Genomic DNA, 27,520 nt, shown 5'->3' on the forward strand with positions numbered 1-27,520 from the left:
CACACACACACACTTTGGGAATAATTATAAAGGTAGTGTTTTATTAAAATACATTTCATTTTCAAAATGGAGAGCTATCAGCGGTTAAAGTGTGTATACATTTGGGGGGGGTGGGGGTGGACACCCTGTATATCAAATAACATTTGAAAGTATCTGATCACCATCCCAAAGGGAAGTGTCAGGTCATATTTTACCCTCAATTGCACAGAGAGTCTATCTGCTACGGAAAGAAGTGAGGATGTGAATTCAGACGATCTAGATGCACTTGTGTGGCTTTGAGCTTCTTCCTTGAGGAGCCTCGGTTTTCTCATCTGTAGAATGGGGAAATGATTCTGCTGTGCACTCTCAGGGCCCCTTACAGAGAACTAACGAAATCATGTGAAGATGCAACGCCCTGTGCACTCTTATGACCAACATGAACTCCAAGGCCCCTTGCTGGGTGTGGGCAGAACCCTGGGCGTGCAAACAGGGCGCAGCAACCCGGGTCAAGCCCTTCAACATGCGCAAGGCTGGGGGGAGGGGGGCTAATTCCCGATCTGGGGAACCGGCTGGAATACCTTTGCAAGGCGCGCACGCACGCACGCACGCACTCTAGCCACCCCGCCCCGCCGAGCAACGCCAAGAGTTTGGGGTAGTGTGTAGGGGTGCCAGGAGCTACTTCCCGAAACTGGACGCCGCCAGCAGCCCAAGCCTCGACTCTACATCTGGGACTCCGAAGTCTCACCTAGGCTGAAACCTCCCGGTCACCAGGTCGCCCTCGGGGGGGGGGGGGGTCCCCCACTGTCCCCATTCCCCTTCCCCCACCCCGTCGAAGGCGCACCCCGCGGGCGGCGGCGGCGCCAGGCCCCGCCCCTCCCCCCTTATCATTAGCAGCTATTACCCTAAACACTTGCTCTTGACTTCCTTTCTCCCTCCAGGCATTGGCGAGGCGGCCTGTCAATCAGCTCTCGGGCGGCAGCCCCCCGCGCGGGGGCTCAGCGATGCCAGGCTTAGCGACAGGCGGCAGTGACGGCGGCGGCGGCCACGGCACAGACACACACCCTCCCGCACGCGCGCGCTCGGGCAGCGCCGGCGGACGGGCGGCGGAGGCACCCTCGGAGCCCGGCGCCGGGCGGGGAGGGGGCGTGCGACCGGGGACCGGCCCCGAGGCGCAGCATGGAGGAAGACCTGCAGCCGGCGGAGGAGGGGCCCAGCGCCCCCAAAATCTACAAGCAGCGCAGCCCCTACAGCGTCCTCAAGACGTTCCCGGGCAAGAGACCGGCGCTGGCCAGGCGCTACGAGAGACCCACCCTGGTGGAGCTGCCGCACGTCCGGCCGCCCCCGCCGCCCTTCGCGACGCGCGCCGCCGTCTCCATCAGCAGCAGCGAGCCGCCGCCGCCGCCGCCGCCGCCGTTCCAGGCGCAGAGCACCTACCCCCCGGGGCCCGGCCGGGCGGCCGCCGCCGCCGCCGCCCCCTCTTCGTCATCGCCTTCCGCCGCCTCCCAGGGCCACCTGAGGACTCCCGCCGCCCCCGCCGCATCCTCATCTTCGTCTTTCGCCGCCGTCGTCCGGTACGGCTCGGGTCCGGCGGCCGCCGCGGGCAGCAGCAGCGCCGGCAGTGACGGTGCGAGCCTGGAGCTCAGCGCAGGTACCAACTCTTCCGCGCAACTTTCCTTCCCGCTCAGGCCGGGGGGGAGGGGTGGGCACCGGGGAACGGGGAGCGAGGGACGGCGCACACCCTCCCGCGCCGCGGGCCCGGCCGGCGGGGCAGGAGGGATTGGGGGGGGGGGTGAACACCCAGCTGAGAGGCGCGGCGTCCGAGCGCACCCCGGAGGCCTCCCCGCGCGGGCAGCAAGTTCTGGGGGGCTCCGCAGCGTTGCCGCCGCCGAATTCCGGGCTTCCGACGGCGCGCGCCTCTTAACAGGTGGCTCCGCCGCTCGGATCCGGCGTGGCGCCCGGGAAATGCCCGGGTGGCCGGGCGGCGGCGGGGATGGGGCGGGGACGCGGGAGGCGGCCGTGGCGCCGAGGCCGCAGCCCGGAGTGGAGACCGGGACACCCGAGGGTGACAGCCGCGGCCGCTCCCGGAGAATCTTGAGCTGCTCCGGCGATCTGGGGGGACACCCTCCCTTCCTAGCCTCCGCCGCCGCGATATTTTTCCTTCCACTTCTTCCCTTCGCCTCCCTCTCTCTCTCTCCGTTTGTTTTTCCGTCTCTCCCTCTCGTCCTCTGCCTTCTGGTCCTATTTTGCTGCTCTTGGATGCACTCTGCGCCGCGGTCTGCTCGGCTGGCTCTGGTGCGCGCGTTGCCTCTGCTTCTGTGTCTTTCTCTCCACCCCCCCCCAAAGTCTCAGCCCGGCCCGTGGGCTCCTCTGCCCCCGCCACCAGGTGGAACTGGCGCTCGACCCCGCGGCCCACCTCCGGGAAGGAGGCATCCTGCCCCCTGCCCCCCGCCCCAGCCCCGAGAGCCCGGGCGCTCCCGGCCCTGGCACACAAACCCCCACCCCGCGCGCGCTTCCCCGCCGTGGGACCCTGCTGCGCCGCGGGGTCTCCCGCCCCGGAGCGTCTGGGCCGGGGCCTGCAGAAATGCCTCGGGGAGCGGGGTCCACCCCAGGGTGCCAGGTTCCTCTCCTTCACCTGGAGCCTGCGGGGCGGGGTGGGGGAGGAGGGGGAGCCCTGGGGAAAGGCCAGCCCTCCTGCCTGGCAGCGGGAGGAAAGGTGGGCCAGCATAGCCCGGGGCCTGCGAACCAGGGCCCTCTCTGCTCCCTGAGGACATGCAAACACGTTTTTCTGGCTCATCAGAACTAAAAGTTCCTGCTCGGGCCTTTCAGGACACTTGAGAGGCCCCTTGCCCCAAATTTTGCATATCAATGAGTCCAGGGCTTTATTTCTAATGAAAATCCGAGCATTGTCTCTAAATGAGTTATAGGTCCCCGACGCCCATGTTCTGTTGTTTGTCAATATTTTGACACTTGAAGGATTGGTTTTGAGAAAGAAAATCTAATTACAGGTTTTAGTGAAGACTTGTTTTGTTACATACCTCACTGATCTGGAGATGTTTGGCTGCTTTGAATGGGGTTCTTCTGTGGGTGTCCTTGTTGTTCACTGTGGTGGTTTGTTTGTTTCCGTTGCTCTTGGCCCCAGTGTTCTGTTGTGTTTTTAGATTCATTCTCAGGTGACTTGCCCACTTTTATTTTCCTCCTCATTCTTCTGTTTTACCCCCGGAAGGGGTTTGTGTTCTTTCTCCCGGGACTTGATTTGTTCGTGCCCATTTTTATTCCCCAGCGCTGCTTTATCCTCCTATATTTTTATTTTGTTTTTCACAAGTTTGAGTCCTTTTCCTGTTTTCTATATTTTGCTTAACTCATTTGCATAACCTCAGTTCCACCGTGTTCATTCGGGCTTTTCCCTCTCCTTTTTCTGTCCTGGTTAGTCTGCTCTCATCTTGCTTTCTCTTGTCAGTCATTGCTGACTTTTAGTCTTCTACTTCCTTTTATACACAATAAATCTGCCCCTCTCATTTCCACTTTTACCTGTAGTTTTATTTTAACCTTGCTTTTTCCTTCTTTTCTCTGCACTAGTCACTTGCTATCCTGTCCATAGTCTTTCCTACTCTGGCACTTTCCCTGCTGCGTACATTCACAAGTAGTTTTGTGGGGTTTTTTTCCTTTCTCACTGTGTTCTAAATGCTCTCTTTTCTTATTTCTTCTAATGTCCTATTTAGTCTACTGTGTCTCTGTCCCCAGGTGGAAATCACATCACTCAATCTAAAGAAGTGAAAAGGGGCTTGTGGATGGCCCCTTTCTTTTATTTTCAAGGCTTCTTTTTTCTTTCTTTTTTTTTTTTTTAAGAGGTCATAGAGTGGTCAGTTTGACAACACCAAAGGTCAGGATACCACGTGCTTGGTCTGGAGGGAAAATATAGCCCATGGTACCAGACATCATGAGTTGTGTTCCTATTAATCACTGATGGACAAGGCCATCTCTTAACAGGCACAGTGATGTGAGTGACCATCAGAGGGACAGTCGCCTGAGGTGCTGATTGGCTTGTTGATGAGCTAGTGGTTCCACTTTGAACCAATGAGCATGTGTGCTCAGAGGGATGACCATTTAACCATACTGGGTGGGGGCGGGGGCGGGGGTGATCACTTATTTATTGCCCCCCAACAAAAGTGTTATTGCAATTTCCTCAAACCACCTGGTAAAGAAAACTGAAAATAGTCAGAACATCAGTGTGATTAAATGAGTCAAGGATAGAAGAAGAGAGATAAGTGTGTCCAGAGTAAATGCAGTGAAAAGGCGAAAGGGTTGAAGTGAATCTTATGTATGGGCCATAAACCATTGAGAGGAGAAATATGTGATTAAAAATAAATTTTTTTCAACATTCTTATAAAATACCATGAAGAGTGTAATTTTCCTTAAAAGGGGGGGATATACCATGGTTTTAAAACATATTTTTCCTCTGTGGGAGGCTTAGAGTTAAAACCCACGTAGATCTTGATATGCAGCCTAAATTTGGCATCAGGAAATGGGAAATTGCATCTTTAAGCAGAGTACAATCAAAAATGAATTACAATAAATCCTATATAATTGCATAGGTCATTCTCTTTAATGAGATTTTATTAACCTGACTGTCAAGCTTTTGAGTCAGGCAGATATTTTATCTTCTTCAACTGATAAAAGTGTCAGCTATAAACCACCATATAAATATTCATAAATCTACACATCTGTGGCAGCCTATCAGCATCATTCTTTTGGACATTAAAAGCATTCTAATTACTTTCTGTCTAGCAGAGCTGAAATGCTGCCTGTTATAGTATGTGCTTGGCAGGCATGATTGCTTTTGTTTGCCATCACAAATAGCAGCATCCTATTTTATATACCGATGGTCCAGAAAATATTCAGGGATTGACTGAGCAGGATGAGTATTAGGAAGCACCATCTGGTTTTGATAGCACCAAGTATATTAACTCATCTGTTAATTTTTGACACATCATTGATTTATTTATTTAGAAAAATTGCATCCTGTTTTGCTGTGTTGATGTTTGCCATTACAGAAAAAAAAAAAATAGGATGACATTTTTTTTAAAAGACATAGTTCATTGATTTAAGACAAGGGTGATGCTTCCAAATAGGCTTTCATTTTCTAACTTCCTATGCCATGACGTCCCTTCTTAAAAAGAAGTTATATTAATGTTTTAAGGAAATTAATCTATTTTGAACTAGCTGGAAATCCTTTGGGTAGGTATACTGTATTAATACATAATAGTAGGTCACACAAAAATTTTTCGGCTTCTGCATTTTTAATATTAATAGATTTCACCCTTCGCTGGGCTAAAATCAAAAGGTTACCACTAATCTCAACTGCTGTGATCTCCTTCATAGAAACAGAATACTCTTGGGGGTATGCTGTGATGGACAAATTCCACCCAAGGCTTTGCTTACAAAGAAGGACATTAAAGTAGGGGCCCTGTGTTTGATTGCTGACTTCCTATCCGTCTTATTCACTTACAGATTTAAGATGGATTAAACCACTTAAATTCAGAAAAATTCTAGAAATGAAATTTTGTAATTAAAAAAATAATCATGGGTTCAGATTCTGGAATCAGATTAGGTACAATTTGCAGCCTGATATCTCCCAACAGACTGCACAATAAAGCAAAATAAGTTAGACAGAAGTGGTCATTTTAGGGTGGTTTGTGACTGACATTTTATGTGTCTATCAGAGAAGTTAGGGATAAAATAAGTAGTTTTAAAGTCCCTTTGTAAACTGATGACTTTGTACTTCTCGGCCATCATCTGAGTGGAGCATTCTGTGACTAGGGGGGGGGGGAAACAGTTTAAAAATTCCAAATACACGTTCATACTTTGCACAATTAAGAATCATGGATCAGTGGCCATTCAAATGTGTGCATATGAAAACAACTTTTCTCCATTTCTTAGCGATAACGGGCATAGCACAACACTTGCATTTCTAATTACGTTCTGTCTGGAAAGCTGAAGTATTGCTGGCTGCAATATGTATTAAGTGGAAGATTTACTGTTTTCTACCAAGTGTAATAGTAATATTTTTCATCACACTCTTCAATGTATTGATATTAAAACTATTCAAATATTTTAACATACTGAAAAGAGAAGAAATTCCATTTTAACGCTTGTAGTTGCTGTTTTTGCATATGTCAAGTCTGAGAATGAAGCATTTAAAAAAAACTGCAGGCAGAAACTTATTTATGGTTGTAGCTATTCTCTGATATTCTGAGTGCACTTTAATACATTATCTTCATAATGTAGAGTATTACATAATGATTCCTTTTTCAGCATATTACGAGTTTATCCTTCAATTAAGAAAACAAATCATACTTGTCCCTAAGTCAGATTCTTTTCCCTTAAATCTATACCCTAATGTGATTTATCAATATGATTAAAACTACTGAGTCTTATTTAGGAGAGTGAACAAATATATTGAGCAATCTTTTCTAGACAATTCTACTTTAGCCTTCCCTTTCATATTTTGTTCCTTTCATCAAGGTTATGTTAACAGTGTATAGGCTGTAAATCAATTGGGACTATGCTGATTAAAATGCAAACAGTAAATACAACTTCAGGTCTAGAATGGGATTATAGGATTAAAATGAATGAAAACTGCTAGCGTGCTAGAATTGAAAATTCCCAATCAATATCATCCTTTGATTTTACTAATAAAAGAACAAAAACCCGGAAGTAAAGAAATGAGGGGGCAACATCTTAACCTTCCCCATTAAATGGTTCAACTGTTTACTCTCTTGGTTTTGGTCATGGTGAAGAAATGATACCCAAATATTTGAGGTCTTTCCCCCATTAAATTTTTAATCACGGGCTCAGTTCTTCACTCCACCTGGCAGGGGGCGGAAGCATCGTCAGTCAGTTCCAGTGGTTGGTGTGTAGAGATACTTGCCATGTCCATATCCCTTTTCTCCAGGGCAGGAAACAGACTACCTTGGTGGCTTCTTCAGCCAAGTTCCCAGCCCATCTATCCATTCTGGCTTGAAACTATGCCCGGCATCTGGTTCCTTCTTTAGCCCTCAAACTAGTGGTGTAACACAACAGACCTTTGTCTATTATTTGTGGGATTCGGGGCAGGAGTACAAATGCAAGCCCACATACCATATATCTAAATAATTAAAAGACCTACTCAAGCTGACAAACAAAAATATGTTCTGTCTACCCTGGCAAAGACACCAGCGTCATGACCACGTTTGACTTGCAGCCAGCCCATGGCCTTCTGTTGCCGCCCCCAGTGTCATCTTCCTGTAGCCGGGACCTCATATGCGCACACGTATGGATGCCCCAGTTGAAACTTCCAAGCTCCGGCACCATGGTGTGTCTTCGGGAAGATGGCTCAGGGAAGAGACCAGCCCTTGGGGCAGTTTGACTAGGGAATTCCATTCCTCTCTGTGGGGAGAGTGTGGGCTAGAGGGGGAGGGACTAGGCGGGGGCCCTCCTGCCTGTGTCTAGGGCAGTACTTCCTCTTAGTGAGGAAGCACCAAGCCAAGAAGAAAATACTACTGTGGCCTCCCAGCCCGCTTAGAGTGGTCTTGCCACCCCCACCCAAGTAAATCTCACACTGCCCTGAACTAAGAGCCTCTGTTGGTTTACAGGGGTCCCTCTTGCATTCAGTAAATAGTATTTCTTGAGGTACTATGCCGGCCCCCGGACCCCAGTGCACTCCATCCCACTGTGCTCACAGAAAGTAGTCTCTGTTCCTCTCCTGAACCTGAGAGCGCCGGCCTCTGTGTGCTGACTTCTGATTGTTTCGGAGGGATCTGGGGACGGTAGCATTGTGTGGATTTGGGAGATATGAGGGGTGCTTCCTGTATGCCAGGTAAATGGAAACAGGAGACGTGGACCCTATCTCCCCCCGCCCCCCCCCTAATTCTCCCAGTATCTTAATTACTTCAGGAAAGAATAGTAAGAAACAAGCACCCTAGCGGGTTTGGCTCAGTGGATAGAGCCGTGGACTAAAGGGTCCCCGGTCCGATACCTGGTTGCAGGTTCGATCCCCGGCCCTGGTCGGGGCGCGTGAGGAGGCAACCAATCCAATCAATGAGTCTCTCTCACATCTAAGTTTCTCTCTCTCTGTCTCTTCCCCTCCCTTCCACTCTCTAAAAAGAAAATCAATGGGAAAATATCCCCAGGTGAGGATTAACAAAAAAAAATAAATAAAATTTAAAGAAAAAAGCAAAGTGGAGCATGGAGGTTTCTGAAGGGTGGTTTCATTGGTCATATATCCTGGATTTCTGGAGAAATCAATTTCTAATCACAACTGTATGGTTCCTTGTTCCCATAGAAGCCCTGGAGGATCTCACCATTTTTCATTTTAAAAGTTGTGGGGGGTTTTGTTTACTTGTTTATTTTCAGGGGGAAAAAATATAGCTAGTCAACATTTTCAGAGACAGCAAGTAGCTGGTTACACTTCTTTCATAAACAACAGTTAATTGACACCAAAAATCTACAATATTTTGTTTGTTGCCATTATTCGGGGCGGGTGTGTGTGTGTGTGTGTGTGTGTGTCTGGGAAGGGAGAGGCTTCCTCATACCACTCCGAAAGCCCTAAAACGTGTCTGTCTGTGTCTCTCTCTCTCTCTCTCTCTCTCTCTCTCTCTCTCTCTCTACTTATAAGTAGCTCGTCCATGCTGGGTGGTGGTCAGGAAAGAAGGGAATCTACCTTGTGACATTTATATTTAGATGAATTTTCAAGACATTTAGACAATATTAAATCACATTTCCACAGTTTTGGGTGTTTGTTTTTTTCAGTGAATTGATTGCTTCCTCTTTGCTCTTTGCTTTCACCGATTAACAGTTAATATGCTTTAGAATTCGTGTATGTGAGCAACTGGCATTCTCAGCACATGCCATTTTAGGAGATGTGGCAACCTGACGGAGGAGGCACTACTGCTTTTCAGATGACGCTGTTATAGATCAGCCTAAACATTGGCCTTGACGAGAACTCCAAGTTGGCAGAGAAATTAGAAGGAGCAGTGGGCACAGATAGTGGACGGCGCGTACAGTGTTGCTCTGAGGCTCCTCGTGGTATGCCTGATGGGCCCACTCTCTGTTTTATCTTAGGTGTCTAGTGAGCTCTTCAAAAAGACTTATCTTTCTTCTCCATTGGTATCTGGGAGCAGCGTACTCTCGGCAGGGATTGTACCAGCTGATTAATAGCAAGGGCGAGAGGGCACTCCAGAAATAGAAGTAATGATTGCTCTAAGCCCTCCTATCAATGAGAAATCGAGTCTGCAGTGGCTGGCTCGATTCATTAGAGGAACGACATTAATGAAGCCGTAGGTGTGAGTTCAGACCTGTGCAGGCCAGTTAATGCCACAGGGAGGGCAATCTCTCCGCGGGGCCCAAAGGCACACCGGCCAGCTGGTTCCCAGAGGAAGGGGCTGGGGACAACTCCTCAGGCACCCCACCAGGCAGAACAGCAGGAAGCTGTGCATCCCATAAAGAGCGCATTCTCCAGGTCACCTTGATACGTGATGGTAGAAATGCATATTTTTAACACTTTTTAATGGTAAACTCAAAATTGGGGACTTGGCTTATCTCTTGTCTTTGGCTGCTGGTCTCTAATGTGTCTCTTCCTGTGTTTCAGAGAGTCGCATGATCTTGGATGCCTTTGCCCAGCAGTGCAGTCGAGTGCTTAGCCTCCTAAATTGTGGAGGCAAACTTCTGGACTCCAGCCATTCTCAGTCCATGATTTCTTACGTGAAGCAGGAAGGCTCAAGTTACACGGAAAGGCAGGACCCGTGTCACGTTGGGAAAGGGGTCCACAGTCAGACTTCAGACAGTGTAGACATAGAGATGCAATATATGCAAAGGAAACAACAGACGTCTGCCTTTTTGAGAGTTTTCACGGACTCCCTACAAAATTACCTGCTCTCGGGGAGCTTTCCAACCCCAAACACCTCATCGGTCAGCGAGTACGGCCACTTGGCCGACGTGGACCCTCTGTCAACCTCTCCCGTGCATACCCTAGGAGGCTGGACCTCCCCGGCAACGTCTGAGTCCCATGGTCACCCGTCGTCTTCCACGCTGCCCGAAGAGGAGGAGGAGGAGGAGGAGGAGGAAGGCTACTGCCCCAGGTGCCAGGAGCTGGAGCATGAGGTCATTTCCCTGCAACAAGAAAATGAAGAGCTCAGAAGGAAATTAGAGAGCATCCCAGGTACCCTGTCATGTTACTTACAAGACAACTGCAACTTCTTTCTTTCCGTTGTCTCATCTGTGTGTGTGTGTAAGCATGCACGTATACATGTTGTTTGTTTATTTGTTTTTGGCCAGCGATGTAGAAAAGTTGGAAAAACAGGTATGCACAGGGTACCCTTAGCCTGCCTGTGTCAAACAGAAATTTCAGGATGAGCCACTAGCCTTGTCCTGTCTGTGTTTAAGCCACCAAACTCTTGGGTATAGGCCTGAAGGCCATAGTCACATTGGAAGATGTCTCTGTGGATATAAAAGTGATCCCTAGGTGTGGTACAGTGAGATCGGAACAGGCCGAGTACTGTGAGCCTGGGTTTCCTTAAAAAAAATGACCTTGTTCCTTTTGTATTTTTACAGACATTGATATGTGTGTTTTATTAATCAGTGATAGAAATTAAAATGAAATGATACCTTCAGAGAGACCGGGCTCAAGTAGTAAAGAACAAATGAACTCTTCTAGTCCATCAGTTTCTTACCTTTCTTGTGAAGTTTCCACAGGCAGGGTCTCTTTTTAGCATGCAAACTCCTCCGTAAAGTTAATAAGCAGCTGTAAACTAAAAGGAATAGATCGAAGACAGACCAGTAGTTAGGCTGATCCCAAACTATTTGTGCCCCTGGCAAAATATGAGGCATTTTCTGCCTCTTAGAGATACTAGATTTGCACAAAAGTAAAAGTCATCCTTATGGCAAGGTACTGATTTTGCTTATGTATTTGAATTCATGCCTGCATGTCTGTGGCTGACAAAAGATATTATGCCCTGGCCAGTGTGGCTCAGTTGGTTGGAGTGTTGTCCTGTGCACCCAAAGGTTGCTGGTTTAATTCTCGGTCAGGGTGCCTTCGGTCAGAGTGCGTATGGGAGGCAACCAGTCGTTTCTCCTCTACCCTCTCTTCTCTCCCTTCTCCTCTTTCCCTAAAAAAAAGAAAAATATATATATACACGTTTTTTAAAAAGATATTAAGATCATTAGCTAGAGCAGTATCTTCTAACCTCTTTAATTACACAGCCATTGATAAAAATTTTTGAGCACCAATGTACACATTTATTGGTTAATTACATAGTACGTGTTCTACTATACTAATACATTGTGTTCAAAACAAAGCATACATAATAAATTTAAACCTTTTAAAATCCTCACTTGAGGATATGTTTCATTGATTGTTTTAGAAGGGGCAGGGGGAGAAACATTGATGTGAGATAAAAACATTGATGGTTGATTCCCATATGTACCCACAACCTAGGTAAGGGATCAAACCTGCAACCTTTTAGTGGTACAGGACAGCTGAGCCACCCAACCAGGGCTACATTTAAATTTTTGAAAGCTGATACATAAATATAAACAGAAGTTACTTTTTTTCCGAACTCAGTGTCTTTGTGCCACCCAATTACGCGGCTGAATCTAGAAAGGGCATGTTGAGAAAAGTCACCCACTTGTTTATTAGTACACGCAGGAAGCAAAAACAAGTGTGAAGAATTGCCAAATCAGAAATTTATTTCCTTTTTATCTAAAAGAAATTTTCAAGTAGACCTAAGGTTTGGTTCAGAATATTTTGGAATTAGATTTAATACCGTAGTTTTATGGGAGAGAAGCAAGAGGTACAGTAAATCCATTCTCTCTCTTGTGTTTGAGCCCTGGGGTTAGATACAGAGTCACGGTGTCTGTTGCCAGGTTGCCAGGTATTCCACCAGGTTGGCACTGACTGCAGGAGAGAGACTGAGTAGAACTCCAAGTCTGAGAGAGATGGGTGCAGCTAACACATTGTGGGATTTTACAGCTTTCACAGTTCCAGAAGTTATGGTCGATTAACCATGGGTTTTACCCCCAAAGGGGTATTTTCCATTTTACTCCCCACTCCTTCCCTTTCATTGAGGGAGAAAACCATGACCTGGAGACCACCAATTGTGGATACTTATATCAGCTGTTCAGAACTGTGGGTAAGAGTTCTAGAGTGCAAGGTCAGGTGACATAAATGTCCAGGGTATTATTGCCTAATTCCTAATCCTAAATATTTGGCAAACCATCTGTCCTTGGCAAGTTCTAAGCAAATAGGGGGTTTCAGTCCACCTCTCATCTCCTGAATCTGTCCCAGATGGAATGTCTGTGTTTGGGGGTAGCTCATCACAGACCTGCCACTAATCATTGTCCTTGTCTACGTCCCAGGAAGGCAGAAATGCTGCAATTTCTTGAGCCCTCTTGATGCTCAGACATTGAATAGCACAGGTTGATATTAGCTAATTACTATTACTGTAAGCATTTCAGCCCTGTTGATAACCCTGAACTTGAACCAATAGACATCTTACCTGGAGAACAATGATTGCTTTAATGATCTATACTGAAACCCAGCTATAGAGATGAAAATCAGTTTTGACTATTATGAATAGAAAATAATGACTGTGAAGTGCAGGAAATAATAATTTATTTGTGATTACTTTATGCAAGTCCTCACTACCTGCGGACACCTTACCATTGGGCATCAGGTTGAACATGTCACTTGGAGATGAAAACTCGACTCAAAAAGGGACATCACTGCCCTCTTGCCTTCATCTCCCAACTTCTGTTTTGACTAAACAACCAACCAGGCTGATGATCACCCAAGAATCCACTTTTCACTCTATTAGCTATCTGTTTTGAGGGGGGAAATCTGTTCTTTTTAGATACCTACTTGAAGTAAAATGCAGCAAGTAGTACTCTGGGTTTGCATGTAACAAAAGTATTTTGTAAGCAGTAACTTTCCAGTGTAATGTGGGATCAGTGTCACGCTTCCCACTGGCCCCAGCAGGCCTCTGTTGTCCTGGAGGCCAGTACATTTGCATGGAAGGACCTGGGACTTTCTTCTGGTGGAACCTAGTTACAGCCAATCAGAATGGATGATTATAATGAGACTAGGGGCCCAGTGCACGAATTCATGCACCTTGAAAGGAACTGTGGGTTGTGAGGTTGCAGTGGGCACAGGGCCCATCCTCTGCGCCCCCGTCCTGCCCCTCCCGCCATGGCCCCTGGTCCCCTGTCTGCCGGCAGCCCCGCTCCTGCTGCCTCCGTTCCCACGTGCTGACAGCATCAGCCCCACTTGTACCCACTGATGGCACAGAGTGATTGGGGCCGGCCCCAGCAGCAGGTTTGAGCGGCAGCTGCTGCCCCGATCACCCCTCAAGAGCAGGGGGAGGTGGAGAAGTCCTGAGGGGTGATCGGGGCCAGCAGCAGGTGCGAGCAGTGACTCTGGCGCCAGCAGCGGGTGCAAGCACCAGGTGAGACCGCGGAGAGCAGGAGCAAAGAATTTCCAGTAACCACCAGAGGCTCGCCCTGATGACAGCGACTGGCGCCCCGCCTTGGTCTGGCACCCCTGCTCACCTGCTCCACCATCCCGCCGCAGCCAACACCTGCCATGTTCCACTCTCTGCCCCCTGCTGCCTACGCCCACCATGTTCCACACACACCCCCTGGTGGTCAGTGTACATCATAGAGACTGGTTGTTCGGTTGTTCCACCATTCGGTCTATTTGCATATTAGGGTTTTATATATATAGATGGTAGCATCCAGCAGTTAGCAGAGGAAATAAGGTTAACAGGGAGATGGGGGCACCTGCTCTAGGCCAGAGCCAAGACACTTTCCTCAGCCACTTCTCTGCCTCTCCACAGTCATGCTGGTGAGCAGCACTGAGATTCTTGTTTTCATGGTTTTTTTTCCTGAAATAAAGCATTCGTACCTGAGAGCAGTTCTTGATGTGAAAGTTCAAAAGAAATGAGCCTATTAGTTTATAGGAAGAAAAGATTTTGCGTGGGTAACTATCAAAGGGGGAAAGGAAGGTGGTAGATCTTACCAAAAGGAAAGGTTGGGAGAGGTGTTCTTTCCAGCACCACTTGAGAGGGTCTTTGTTACTGTACTATTTGTGAAACATTCAACAAAGTCTTACTAATTATCAGCTACCTGCAAGCAAAGGGCTCTGGACAATACGCGCTAACTTACGTTCCAAAGTTAACTTGCACGTGTAGGCAATTAAATATTTTATCCCAAAGACGCATTAGCACATTTTCTTCTGTGTTAGATGATCACACTAGAAATTAGACAGTCTGTATAAAAGTTTAAGTTTTTTAAAGTAAAGTGAAAACAGGTTAAAAGAAAAAAAGCCACAAAAGGAAAAGATGTTTGGATCAGGAATACAAAGAGCTGCGAGGTTATTAAAGGAAGGAAAATGGGCCCTAGACAGTTTGGTTCAATGAATAGAGCATCGGCCTGCGGACCAAAGGTCCCGGGTTCGATTCTGGTAAAGGCCACATACCTTGGTTGCAGGTTCTTCCCCGGCCTGGGCCTTGGTCAGGGCTCGTGCAGGAGGCATCAATTGAATTGTTTCTCTTACATCAATATTTCTCTGTCTTACTCTCTCACTTTCACTCTCTCTAAGAATCAATGGAAAAATATCATTGGGTGAGGATTAAAAAACAACAACAATAATAATAATAATAAATGAAGGAAAATGGTGGGGAAACTTTTCGTAGAGAGGGCCTCAGCTTAGAGCACTCACATTTATTTAAAAAGCTTACCATCAGCACTACGTGACAAAAAAATCATAAGGGAGGATGGATATAAAATATCATTATTTCATGTAAATTAAGACCCCAGTGAATGTAAGGCACACCAATACTTTATGTTCTGTTACGAAAGAAGAAAAACACTGCAAATTGTAATTGCAGATTATAATTCTCTTCGAATACCAAGTTCAGAGATTGTAAAATACGAAAATACAGGTGTTAGGACCATAGGATACGGTCATTTAAAAACAACTTCTTAAGTAAAATTATTAGGACACATTTTAGGGGAGAAATACTTGTTGATATTTTTAAAGAACTTTCTACTTTTTAAAAAGTATACTTAATATCTCAGTTTATCCTCGGAACTCCAGTATTCCCAATTTACAGACAGAGGTGTTGAAACCTGGACAGGTGATATCTGTGGCAGACCTAGGAGTGCAACCCAGGTCTCTACTCCAGATCTGGTTTATTAGCAGCTTCCACCCTCAGAACAGTCGATTCTCATTTTCACGGTAGTTATGTTCTCTCAAGTTGCCGTGGACACTGAATACTGAACCATTGCTCCTAGGGGAAATGCAGAGCTAGGTTCCTGTGAGCCCTTGGTCACAGCATTTTTATCAGCCGGTTAATACCTTATTTTATGTTTGTTTTTATTTAAGGAGACCTTATCCTATGTAATAAAAGCCCAGCGACCGAAACAGTGGAACGACCAGAATGACCAGAAACCAGGGCAATAGGCAGGCAGGCGAGTGGTTAGGGGCCATCAGGCAGGCAGGCAAGTGGTTAGGGGTGATGAGGCAGGCAGGTGAACAGTTAGGGGCGATGAGGGAGGCAGGCAGAGTGGTTAGGGGCAATCAGGAAGGCAGGTGAGTGGTTAAGGGTGACCAGGCAGGCAGGCGTACAGTTAGGAGCCAACAGTCCCAGACTGTGAGAGGGATGTCGACTGCCAGTCGGACATCCCCCGAAAGGTCCTGGATTGCGAGAGGGTGCAGGCCGGGCTGAGGGACCATCCCCCGTGCAAGAATTTCGTGCACCAGGCCTCTAGTTTAATATATAGTGTTGACTGATTAACATTGAACTCACAGCCAACAGCACTATAACTCGTGCCTGAATGAAACTGACCTGACACAGATTTTCTCCGTAAGGGACATCACAGCCTTTTTGCACTTGGCAACACTAGACGGCACTCAGTTGTACATTTGGAGTACATTTTAAACAGCGAAATCACCAACAGTAAGCGCAAAAATGTGAATCATGTGGCACCGAATGGACCATGAAAAGGGCACTTGTTTGTAGTGTGAGAGCTGAAATAGGCGGAGCGTTACCTTGCTCGGCCTCAGCTGGGAATGTGTGCGTGGGCTGCTCAAACTTTTCAGTGACCTGCCAATGACCACACGAGCCCCATGAGTATTGATTTGACCGTTAGAGAGCAGGCAAACTTGCAAAGACAGAAGCCGCAAATAAAGAGGATCGCCCTGCTACAACCTGGAGAACTAACCCTGGATTGTGCAGTTCTGATCCTGGTAGTCCGCAGATGTCATTTTCTAAGTAAGATTTTTAAAAGGAAATCAGTGTCAGCTTTGGGGTAATAGTAATTTTGCCAGAACAAAAAGCCCTTGGAGTGAATGCAGTGTGGATTCGCTAGTACCCTCCACTGCTCACACCGCCCTCCAAACTCACATGTGCCCAGAAGTGCTTGTGGAAGAATGCTCGGGCCGACTCCTGGGCCTGAGAAACACACTGTGATCATGTCTGTAATGTGTGTGTGTGGAGTGGGGGAGGGCAATGAATACATGTAAATTTTTCATTGTAACAAAATTAGAGGCTGCCGGTGTGGCTCAGTGGTTGAGTGTTGACCTATGAAGTAGGAGGTCACGGTTTGATTCCCAGTCGAGGGCACATGCCCAGGTTGCAGGCTCTGTCCCCAGTGTGGGGCGTGCAGGAGGCAGCTGATCAATGATTCTCTCATCATTGATGCTTCTATCTCTCCCTCACTTCTCCCTTCCTCTCTGAAATCATTAAAAATATATTTTTTCAAAGTTAGAGCATATGGTATGAACAGAGAATCGAGTTTTTTTACTTAGAACTTGGTAAAAGTCGTCACACCCCTTGTTATAGCCGTAGGTGAGACTGAAGGACACAGAACAACGTGAGGTGAAGAGAATAGATTTCAAGTCAAACCTGAGTTTGGATTTCTGCTCCGCTGTTTGCAGGCTGTGATTTTGGGCAAATCACTTAACGATTCTGACCTCAGTTTCCTCTTTCTGTAAAGTGAGGTGAGTAATACTGTAGGAATGTTGGAAGTATTGTGTTCATTAGGTAGCAACTAGTGCCTGCTAGGTCTCCCAGTAGGCGCTCAGTAAATGGTGACTTTAAGGACCAGAGAGGGAAACTTCCTTGCCTAGTAAGACAGAAATCTTAAGTGGTCTTCTTAGACCATAAGTGGCATTCTTACCTTGTAGTTCCCCAGGTTAGGAACCTCAGATCCGTCCGTACAGCATCTCTCTCTGCTGCTCTCAGTCTCCTCCTGTGGATTCCAGCTCCGACATACCCATCAGTTTGGGTCCCTCCTCTCGCCCTCTGCTTTCATGGGCCTGTCTCACAGCATGGGCTGTTGCAGTAGCCACTCAGCTCCCCTCCCAGGCGCCAGGCTCTCCCACTGCTGAAAAGCCTCTAAAGGCTTCACACGGTCAAGGCCACCACCCTCCGTGCGGCACGCGCGGTCCTTTGCCGCCGGGCCTTTCCCTGCCGGTCTCTGTAGATTGACTCTCACTTCCCACCATGCACCCCAAGTGTCCCAGCCCCACTGGACAGTTTGCCATTCCTGAGGAGCCATGCACTTTCTGCCTCTGGTCTCCCCTTATGCCTGCTGTTCCTTCTAAGAACACATTGTCCTTTTTCCCACTTGAGAAACTCCAGCTCACCTTTCAGTATTCCGTTCAGGTGACACTCCTCTTCAACAAACCTCTCCCACGGTTCCCAGGCAAAATCAACCACTTCCCATCAAGCCTATTTCTGGTAACGTCGGTATCAGGGGAAGGTTTTACTTTTTGTGTGTGTCTCTCTCCTGATGGCCTGGAACGGGAGAGGCGGGCCATGTAAGGTCCTTGAGGACGGAGACAAGTCATCTTTGTATTTCTACTTTCTAGCCCAGTGTCAGGCATGTGGCATCCACACGTCAATTAGATTACACAGAATGTTGTCATCATCAAAAGCATAACCATGCATCTGATGGCTGAGTAACACTTAAAGCTCATTGTTTATTTCTAGATATTTACAATTCAGGAGCTCATACTTTACAGCGACGATGTAAATAGGACACTCAAAGATGTTACCAGCGCAGATGGCATGGTCGTCAAAGACTGAAGAATGTCGGTCTTCCTGTGAAATTGTGTGTGGTGTATTTTGAGATCGAGTTTTGAGGTTTACAAACAATTATATAGCAAGGTGGATTACATAATGCTTTGAGGAATGAGAAGAGAAATTCTGATCGAGATTTTCATACAATAATCTGCATGAAAATTAGACCCTTGAAATCCAAGTGCCCTTAAAACAGGCAAAAAAGAGAATTGCAGCAGTTCCTGGGAAGAGCTGTACTTAACAGCTGTCACTCAGACTAGACAGCAGCCAAGTCAGCAGAGTCAAGTAAGTGGCCTCTCAGGAATTCACTAGGCTCCAATTCATGAAATAACAATAGCTTACGTTAGGCAGTATGTACTGGGTGCCTTCTGCTTTACATGCAGTTCAGTTAGTTCATGTATGCAGTAAGTAATAGCCCTTTTTTTTTTTTTTAATCCTCGGTATTTTCCATTGATTTGTTTCTTTAATATGTTTTTATTGGTTTTAGGGAGAGGAAGGGAGAGAAACATCGATGTAAGAGAAAAACATGGCTCGTTGCCTGCCTCCAGCACACACTCTGACGGGACCACACTCACAACCTGAGCATGTACCCTGACCAGGAATCGAACCAGCAACCTTTAGGTGCATGGGACGGCTCTCAACCAAGCAAGCCACACTGGCCAGGGCTCCATTGATTTTTTTATATATATAGAGAAAAACAAACATTAATCTATTGCCTCCCAGTGATCAAACCCCCAACCTAGGTATGTGCCCTGACTGGGAATCAAACCTGCAGTCTTTTTTATGTGTACAGGATGACGCTTAACCAACTGAGCCACCAGGCTGGACATAATATTCTTATTTTACAGATGACGTAACTGAGATAACAGAGGCTAAGAGAGGTTAACCAGTTAACTGTCACGATATTTTAAATTTAATTTAAAAAGGTTCGCCGCTTGCGTCTATAGACGCTTATGGTGTACAAATGGTTAAGTAGCTTGCCCAGGATCGCACAGTTCAAAAGTGCCAGAGTCAGTACACAAAGGGAAAAAAATAGTACCCAACAATTACTTTTGGACCAATTCCCCAGCCTTTCTGTCAGTGAACTGTTACATACTAGTATTCTCTTAGACTGTCGTCTTTTTTTAAATATATTTTTATTGATTTCAGAGAGGTAGGGAGAGGGAGAGATGGAGACATCAATGATGAGAGACAGTCATTGATCGGCTGCCTCCTGCACGCCCCCTACCCGGGATTGAGCCCACAACCCGGCATGTGCCCTGATTGGGAATCGAACTGTGACCTCCTGGTTCATAGGTCGATGCTCAACCACTGAGCCACACCAGCTGGGTCTCTCCGACTATCTTGAAGACCCTGTCTGTGTGGGTTTGACCAACTTTCCCTGACCGTGACGTAAATAATCCACCCAGGCCAGGGGCATCTTTGTTTTGAGAGCAGCACATTCAGGTAGCTCAGGTATTTGCAACCTGATATTGGCAACCGACTCCTCTCAGTTTGGACTTGATTGACGCAAAAGATCTTTCTACTTTGCTTTCTCCCTCCCAGGTATTTTATACTTTTCCCAGAATTGTCAAGTATACATTTTAAAATGTCACTATGTAGAGGAGGGGAAAATGGTAAATGTCAATATCAGGACAGGCAGTAGGGACACAGGGTACCTTCATAGCCTTGCTTTCCTTTACTAAGAAGTTGCTACAGTTTTGGTTCCTCATTTGTTTTTTTTTATTAAACCTTCTAGATCAGTGGTCGGCAAACCGCGGCTCGAGAGCCACATGCGGCTCTTTGGCCCCTTGAGTGTTCTAACGCCACTTCTTCAAAATAGACTCGCCCAGGCCAAAAACCGGCTTCTGCGCATGGGCCACGAAGTTTCAATCGCACTGTATGTGCGCGCCCGCACGTGTATTTTGTGGAAGAGCCACACTCAAGGGGTCAAAGAGCCGCATGTGGCTCGCGAGCCGCGGTTTGCCGACCACTGTTCTAGATGGACCTGACTCTCTCTGTCAGAATGCGTGCATGAGTGAGACCTGCCCGATGGGGCTGAGGGTGGTGGATTCTCCATCAGCAGTAACTCTCTTGAAAGTCATCATGTGCGCCAGGAGACAAGTAGATGCGAAGGCCTCTGGAGCATCAGTCAGCTCCTTGGGAATTCTGTGATCTTTCTGCTGCCGTAAGCCCTGACCTCTCTCGCTCTTTCCTTAGTGGCCAAAGAAACAGTGTCAGGCCGGGACTGCACAAAACCACATAGGACGCCCTGGCCCTTCACTCCCTGTCCGTGAGGGCCCCACGTCCTCACTCACAAACCCGTGTGTCCACAGAACTGTAGGTAACAGAACAAAGGGCAAGAGGACAGCGGGTTTTCCACCGTTCTGCTCAGCGCCCTGTGTGCCCCGGGCAGGCGGCATGGGGCCGCTGTGGGCAGGATGGTTCTTCCCCGTCCTCTCTGCTTTAAGAGACACAACTACCGCCACTCTCCAGGCTGACTGGTTCATTTTTTTTTTTTTTTCACAGAAAACATTTCACTTGATTTTATAGCTTCCCTGTGTAAATCTAAGCAACTCTCCAAAGAGCCCTCATTCAGGGGTGATGTCCCAGATCGGTGAGGGCAGGGGCCCTGGGGAGAGGGTCCTGAGGCCTCTGCCTCCTGAGGACCAGGCCTGGGAGTTTGCCATGGGGGGCGGGAGGGGCGGGGCTGCTCCGGGGAGTGGTTATTTCCATTTTTTAGCGGTTGGCTGAATCTGAGCCGATATTATATCTTCCTGGCCTTCAGCCTTGTGCCAGGCACCAACCGACAGGACCCACTTGCCCAGGGGTCCTCAGACTTTTTAAACAGGGGGCCAGTTCACTGTCCCTCAGACCGTTGGAGGGCCGGACTATAGTTTAGAAAAAAAACTATGAACAAATTCCTATGCACACTGCTAAGTCGGCTGCTAAGCAGGACAGGCAGCGGCGGCAAAAACACCCGGCGGGCCGGATAAATGTCCTCGGCGGGCCGCATGTGGCCCGCGGGCTGTAGTTTGAGGACCCCTGCGACTTGCCTAAGTGGAGCCCCTTCAGTGCAACATGTCTGAAGCAGCTGACCTTGCTCATAGCTCTTCGTACTGCTGAATGGGAGAGTCGACCTCCAAGCCCTTCCAGGGCCCGTGATCAGCACTGAGGGTAACAGAGCAAAGGAATGGAGACATCCCTCAAACAACTGTCAGGGTCTTCTAATACGTGCCCACTGTGGAAATTGTTTGAAACTGGTGTTTGCAAGCGCGATAAAGGATAAATGTAATAACTACACTAATCCTGCTCCTAAAATATAATCATGGTTAATTACTAATTATTAACACTTTGGCTTATTTCTTTCCAGTCTCTTTCTCTAGACACATAATTACTTGAACAAGGTGGAAATCATACTGAATATTCAGAATTTATTTTATTTTATTAGATGTATTAGGGCAACATTGATTAGTAAGATTATATGAGCTTTGAGTGTATCCTGTGCTCACCACCCAAAGTCTAGTCTCCTTCTATAACCATACATTTGACTCCCTTCCTACCCTCTTCAACCTCCCCCCACCCCCTTTCCCTCAGGGACCACCACCCTGTCGTCCGTGTTCATGCGTCTGTTGGTTTGCTGCTTTCTGTTTTATATTCCACACGTGAGTGAAATCACATGGCTCTTGTCCTTTTCTGTCAGACTTACTTTGCTTAGCGTGATACTCACAGGATCCATCCTATTCAAATGGCAGTATTTCATTTCGTTTTGTAAGCATTTTGTGCTTCGTTTAAACATTTCTTCATAAACATCTTAATGGCTGTAAAATATGGGTAAGGGATCAAAAGAAGTTTTCATTCAAATCCTAATCCATTCACCGGTATTGACAAATTTTACTGAAACTTTCAAACTAAATCCAGAGTAATACCTTGCCCGTGTCACTTGGCAAAGCAGTGACATCTGTCTAGTTGCGTTCGATTCTAACCACCAATGGTGAGCAGAGTGCTGCTACTGGGGTCCGCCCGCCCAGCCTGTGCAGAGCAGGCTTCCACACCGTGAGTCACGTGGGTCCCAGAGGATCACAGTCAGGGAAGACCAGAACCAGACACAAACCTGTGTTCTGCCTCCATTATTCTCTAGTCTGTGCTTTCCCTCCCGTAATTAATGCCCACGGCGAGATTGGTTCTCACTCACTGTGGAATCAGTTAAGTGGGTTAGACTTTGAATAGGCAGGTGACCTTGGGGATACTTGACTGGCCTTATTAAACTTTGGTTTAAGGAAAGTCCTACTTCAGACTGGTCAGACTGGTACAGGTACGCCTTCTTTTTGTTGACTTTTGAAGAATATATTTAAATGATGATTCAAGAGTGGCCTGTGGCACAGGACTGTAAGGCAGCAGCCTATAAAGATGGTTATTTAAGAAAAAAATTTTTCGGCAAGAAGAAAAATTTCCTAACCCACTCCTCCTTCCTGTCATTCAAATTCTTCAAAGGGTGTTGATGGGGTTTTTGATTTGTTATGTCAATGTGATGTTGCCTAAAAATCCCAAAGCTGTTAGCAGTGAATAAAGATAATCATTTCTGTTTGCTTTCTTAAAGAAAAAAAAAAAAAGGTGGTAAGAAAACGTAAAGAAAGCCCAGTGGTGGTATTTTAAAATTGGAGCTTAGGTTAAATATTTCTTATTTTCTCTAAAGTGACAAAACCATCTTAAGAAAACACACAGCTAAGACATAGTGGCAATAATTCGTATAAATGAGGCTATTAACTGAGCTACCAAGGCCGTTAAAAACAATTAGTTAGTACTCCTGAAAGGCCTCTGAGAGAAATCTTAAGATGTAGGAATTGCTTATGCAATGCTACAAAAAATGCCAGGCTCTATGTTGGATTACTGTCTGGTCCGTTTTATTGTAATTATTCAGTGATTCTGTAAGACTAAGCCTCAAAACAATAATGAACAGTTAATGAACTACACAATAACCAAGTCTGAATTGGGCCAGGTCAGTTGAGTTTCTTGAGAGGAGAGAGAATAGGACACCTAAGTGGGAACTGTGTGGGCAGGTGTATTCCTGTTAAACAGGACTAAATTGCATGGCAGTCCAGCTCTCTGAAGAACTGGGTATAAATCTGTCATTAAAAATTAGTGTTATGTTATTGATTAAAAAGTAGTAAAGTATTAGCTTCCAGTATTTTAATTTTAAAGAGCATCATTGGGTACAACTGTTACAACTTGAGTTAAAGAAGACAAATCATGTTCCTTCCGTGAGATGTTCCTTAAATTCATCTTAGGTTAAGTTTGACTTGAAAGTTTTCAGGAAATGGTGCTGAGCCTAAAAATTCCCCCCAAACCTTAGCATCTGTTCTGTATTCACAAATGGAAATAACTACATGTCAAATGCAAGAAGATTCTATTTCCTTTAGACAGTGTCTTTTTTTTTTTTTTTTACAAGTTTACATCAAAAGTCTTTTTAGACCTTAAAAGTGTTTTGTTTCCTTGTGGCAGGATAGCTAATGTATAATCATTGCAATTTCTCCCACCCAGTGCCCTGCCAGACGGTTCTAGATTACTTGAAGACGGTGCTACAGCATCACAACCAACTCATGATCCCACAGCCGGTTGAGCAGCCCTCCGAGGTAGGTCTCCATCTGTTAGAAGGTAAATGCTGTTCCATTGGGAACTTCCTCAAAAGGAAGCGCCTTGATGGCTTACCCACATACACCAGAACAAGTTGGCTAACAAAATACATTTCTGACTCGCTGAGACTTATGGGTCTATCACCTGTGAGTGTGTAGACTGTGACAAAAGATGATGGATGATGCGTGTATTTAACTCACAGAGTCAGTCTGTACTCTGGGGGCAATACGAGAGAAATAGCAGTTTAAATAACGTGGGAAGTTTTCCTACCATTCTTTTGGCACAGAGGGGGCAGGAGATGGGAGTCACCACCTGTTGTTCCTCAGGCAGAGCCAGGGTTCCAGAACGCCTCTTTCTGTGAGACGTCACCCAAGCTGAGGTTCTCAAGTGTTCAGGTAGATATTTTCTGAACATTAGGGCCCCTGAACGTGAGCATTTTGTTCCTCTGGACCCCAGTGGAAGAAACCACGGTCTCTTCCAGCGTGTAGGAGAAGCCGTCTGTCTGTTTTGATGGTAATGGTTCTACCTCTTAAACCACAGTACATTTGTACAGGCTCTAAGGCTCAGGTTTCTGGGTGTGTTATTTTCATCTTGGGGACTTTAGAACCTAAATCCAGTGAGAGAAGCCACTGCACTGTACCTTACGGGGGTTGCCCATGTCTAGGATTGATAACAGTAGATTGAAGTAGCTCAGTTTTTCCACTTGGCGGGGTGAGTTGTCCAAGTTAGTAACCGTGGGATGTTGACCCACTCCGTCATCTCGTGGTCAGGCATCCATCGGCATTCCCCGTGTCCGGTTACATAACATTGAAGTACCCTCTCCGTGCTTACCATTCAGTAGATCCTGCCGCACACCTGTTCCCACCTGACCCCCGTGCCTCTCTGCCGAAGAAATACAAGGCCACCGGGTGATCCAGTTCCCCGCTCTGTGAGGGACGGGATGAAAGGGGTGGCGTCATCTCGTGCAGACTGAGACTCACGTGCCTTGTGACCTGAGACGCTCCCTTTCCCTGAAATTTGGAGGAGGGGTGTCAGAGGTCTGGCGCTTTCCGGCAGCCGCGGCCTATCCCTAGTCCCACCACACCCCCTCCCTCGAATTCAGCAAAAAAGTAAGATACCAAGTTGAATCCAGTGTACTGCCTTCTGCCACACTTACTTCAGCCTTCGTCATACCCCGCACCCCCATCGAGGGCAGTGCCCTTGCCAGCGCCGCTGGTCCACGTCTGTTTACCCAGCGCCGCCTCCTTCCTCTAGGACCTTGTGCCATCCTTTACTCTTTGTCTTGTGCACTGACTTCTCTCGTTTCTGGGCCATTCTCCTGAGTATCAAACACACTCAAGTCTTCCCACCCTGACAATAAGCCTTCCTTTTCTTCCTCCTTGTCTCCACCAATTACTATCTTTTCTTTCTCCTTCCCTCACCCAAAGAATCCTCTGTCAGCACGTTCATTCTGCACCACAGCACATCTCCCTCCTCAGAGCCTAGGCCCGATCTCATCCCCATTAGCCCCCCGAGTGCCTACCATTGAAAGCACTTGCCAAATGGTGACCTCGTCTTTTAAAAGTGACTAAACATTCAAAAGGCGGGTCTCTATTCGTCATCTCCACCCTCTTAATTTCCACTTGCTCTCCCACCACCTGTAATCTGTCTGCAGCTCCACTGCGTGTCAGAATGCCCTGTAAGGAGCCTCAGAACTGCCCCATTGTCCAGTCCGGGGCCCTTTCTCAGCCTTCGTCATCCCCAGCACTTCACCCTCCTCCACTATCTCCGTGGCCTTCACGTCAGGACTCTCTTCTGGTTCCCAGCCTTCTCCATCTGGTGTTCACCAGAATTTCATTCTGCATTCTCTCTCTCTCTCTTTTTTTTTATTTTCTTTCTTTCCTTTTTAAAATATATTTTTTATTAATTTCAGAGAGGAAGGGAGAGAATCATTGATCAGCTGCCTCCTGCACGCCCCACACTAGGGATCGAGCCTGCAACCCAGGCCCGTGCCCTGACGGGGAATGGAACTGTGACCTCCTTGTTCATAGGTCGACGCTCAACCACTGAGCCATGCAGCCGGGCCTGCATCGTTCTCTTGCTCTCCATGGCCCTTTCCCGGTCAATCATGTTCTCTCTCTCTCTCTCAACATCAGCCTCCTCTAGGTTAACGAGTCCCTAATCCAGCTCCAGACCCCCAGTCCCCAGGACTCAGCTCTGGACCAGGGAGTCCAGAGCCTGACTAGCAGTGGAATGCCATGCACCCCGAACTTGAGACACCTTTGCCCATCTGGGCTCCTGCTTTATCTACAATAAAAGCAGCACTGCCTGGCTGGCGTGGCTCAGTGGTTGAGGGTCCATCTGTGAGGTAGGAGGTCACAGTCAGGGCACATGCCCAGGTCACAGGCTCAATCCCCAGTCGGGCGCATGCAGGAGGCAGCAGATCAGTGATTCTCATCATCGATATTTCTATTTCTCTCTCCCTCTCCCTTCCTCTCTGAAATGAACAAAAATATATTTTAAAAAATTTAAAAAGGCACCAACCCTAGGCAGAAATTTCTGGGGCATCACTGACTCCTTCGTCATCCTCATTCCTGCCATCCACATGTTTGACAGCCATGTTGAATAGTCTCTCTCCTTGTCTCTGGTTCACGCTCATCACTTTTCACCTGGACTGTTGACAGTAGATTCTGCCTTCTCCATTCTCCACACTGAACTTACTTTTCTAAAGTACAGATACAAAATGAATGTCACAGACTTGATTGCTCCTCAGAATAGGGCCCACGGTTTCCTAACGTAACATTTCTCTTGTACAAAAAGCACATCTGAAAAGCCCGCTTTCTCCAGGAAGCTCTCTCTGATTGCCATACCCTCTCTGCTCCAGGAGCACATGGTTCATAAGGTGAATTCTGCACTTACTGAAAAGTCCGTGTCCACCTGAGTCTTCTGTTTGGTTGAATCTATGAAGACACAGAGCACTGTTCATCTTGGTTTTTTCAAAGTTGGCTCCGCAGTAGGTCAGGGTTTAATAACCTGTGGGTGGCTAGTTGAGGATAGTATGCAATCAGAATTCTATGAAAACATAAAAGTAGGGGAAATACCTACCTTTCCTCTGCATAGGACTACTTAAACTTGACCTGTCATCATTAATGCTATGTTATTTTTATTGTCATGTCAGACATATGAGCATTTTCTCATTGGTATTATTTACTACATTTTATTTCTATTAACTATGTACGATAAATCTCATCCACAACACAGAGCATTCTGAGTTGTTTTGAGCTGTAAATTACTTTCTCTTTTTTCTTAAGAAAATTGCCTCCAAATGCTATTTCTGTATTTTGTGAGGGCTACATTTCAAAGAAAGGTGTCTGAGTATATTTTGTAAGGATTTGAGAAAGCTCCTACCTTGTATTGTCGCTCCCTAATCTCAAGTACCGCCTGTCTTCAAATAGACTCAACTCTGGTCCGAGAGACGAACTCTGAATTTGGGGGCATGGGAGACCATGGGAGAGGATTTAACTTAGGAGACCACGGGAGAGGATTTCACCCCCTTGGCCACACAGCTCTGGGAACCCTAGCTTGTCAGATGAGCTCACACACCCAAGGGAAAGCCCTTGTAAAACCTGTGCCGTGTTGAATGACCACAAGGTTTAAAAACTAGCTGCACAGTCTCCTTTTCCCAGGCTGACGGGTACTTACAGGGACCGCGACTGAGAAGCTGGTTTTCACTTACGGAAGGTGGGAGTCCTCTGTCTTCATCGTCCTTTTCTATGGCCCTCTGACTCGGATGGTCTCCTTACAGTTTTTTAACTTTGCCAACTTATTAGAGT

At 46.9% G+C, this 27,520-nt stretch overlaps 1 protein-coding gene across 2 annotated transcripts in view; it reads left to right on the forward strand.

Moving 5' to 3' along the window:
• The first annotated feature begins 1,155 nt into the window (after positions 1-1,155).
• Positions 1,156-27,520, forward strand: part of BEND4 (BEN domain containing 4) — a 33,609-nt gene continuing 7,244 nt past the window's right edge. For both annotated transcript variants that reach the window (XM_008140260.3, XM_028143725.2), the window contains exons 1-3: positions 1,156-1,627; positions 9,605-10,174; positions 23,616-23,707. In XM_008140260.3, the coding sequence (XP_008138482.2) occupies positions 1,156-1,627; positions 9,605-10,174; positions 23,616-23,707 (1,134 nt within the window). The remainder of the gene's footprint in view (positions 1,628-9,604; positions 10,175-23,615; positions 23,708-27,520) is intronic.

This window comes from Eptesicus fuscus, chromosome 2, assembly GCF_027574615.1.
Source record: "Eptesicus fuscus isolate TK198812 chromosome 2, DD_ASM_mEF_20220401, whole genome shotgun sequence".
NCBI lineage: Eukaryota > Metazoa > Chordata > Mammalia > Chiroptera > Vespertilionidae > Eptesicus > Eptesicus fuscus.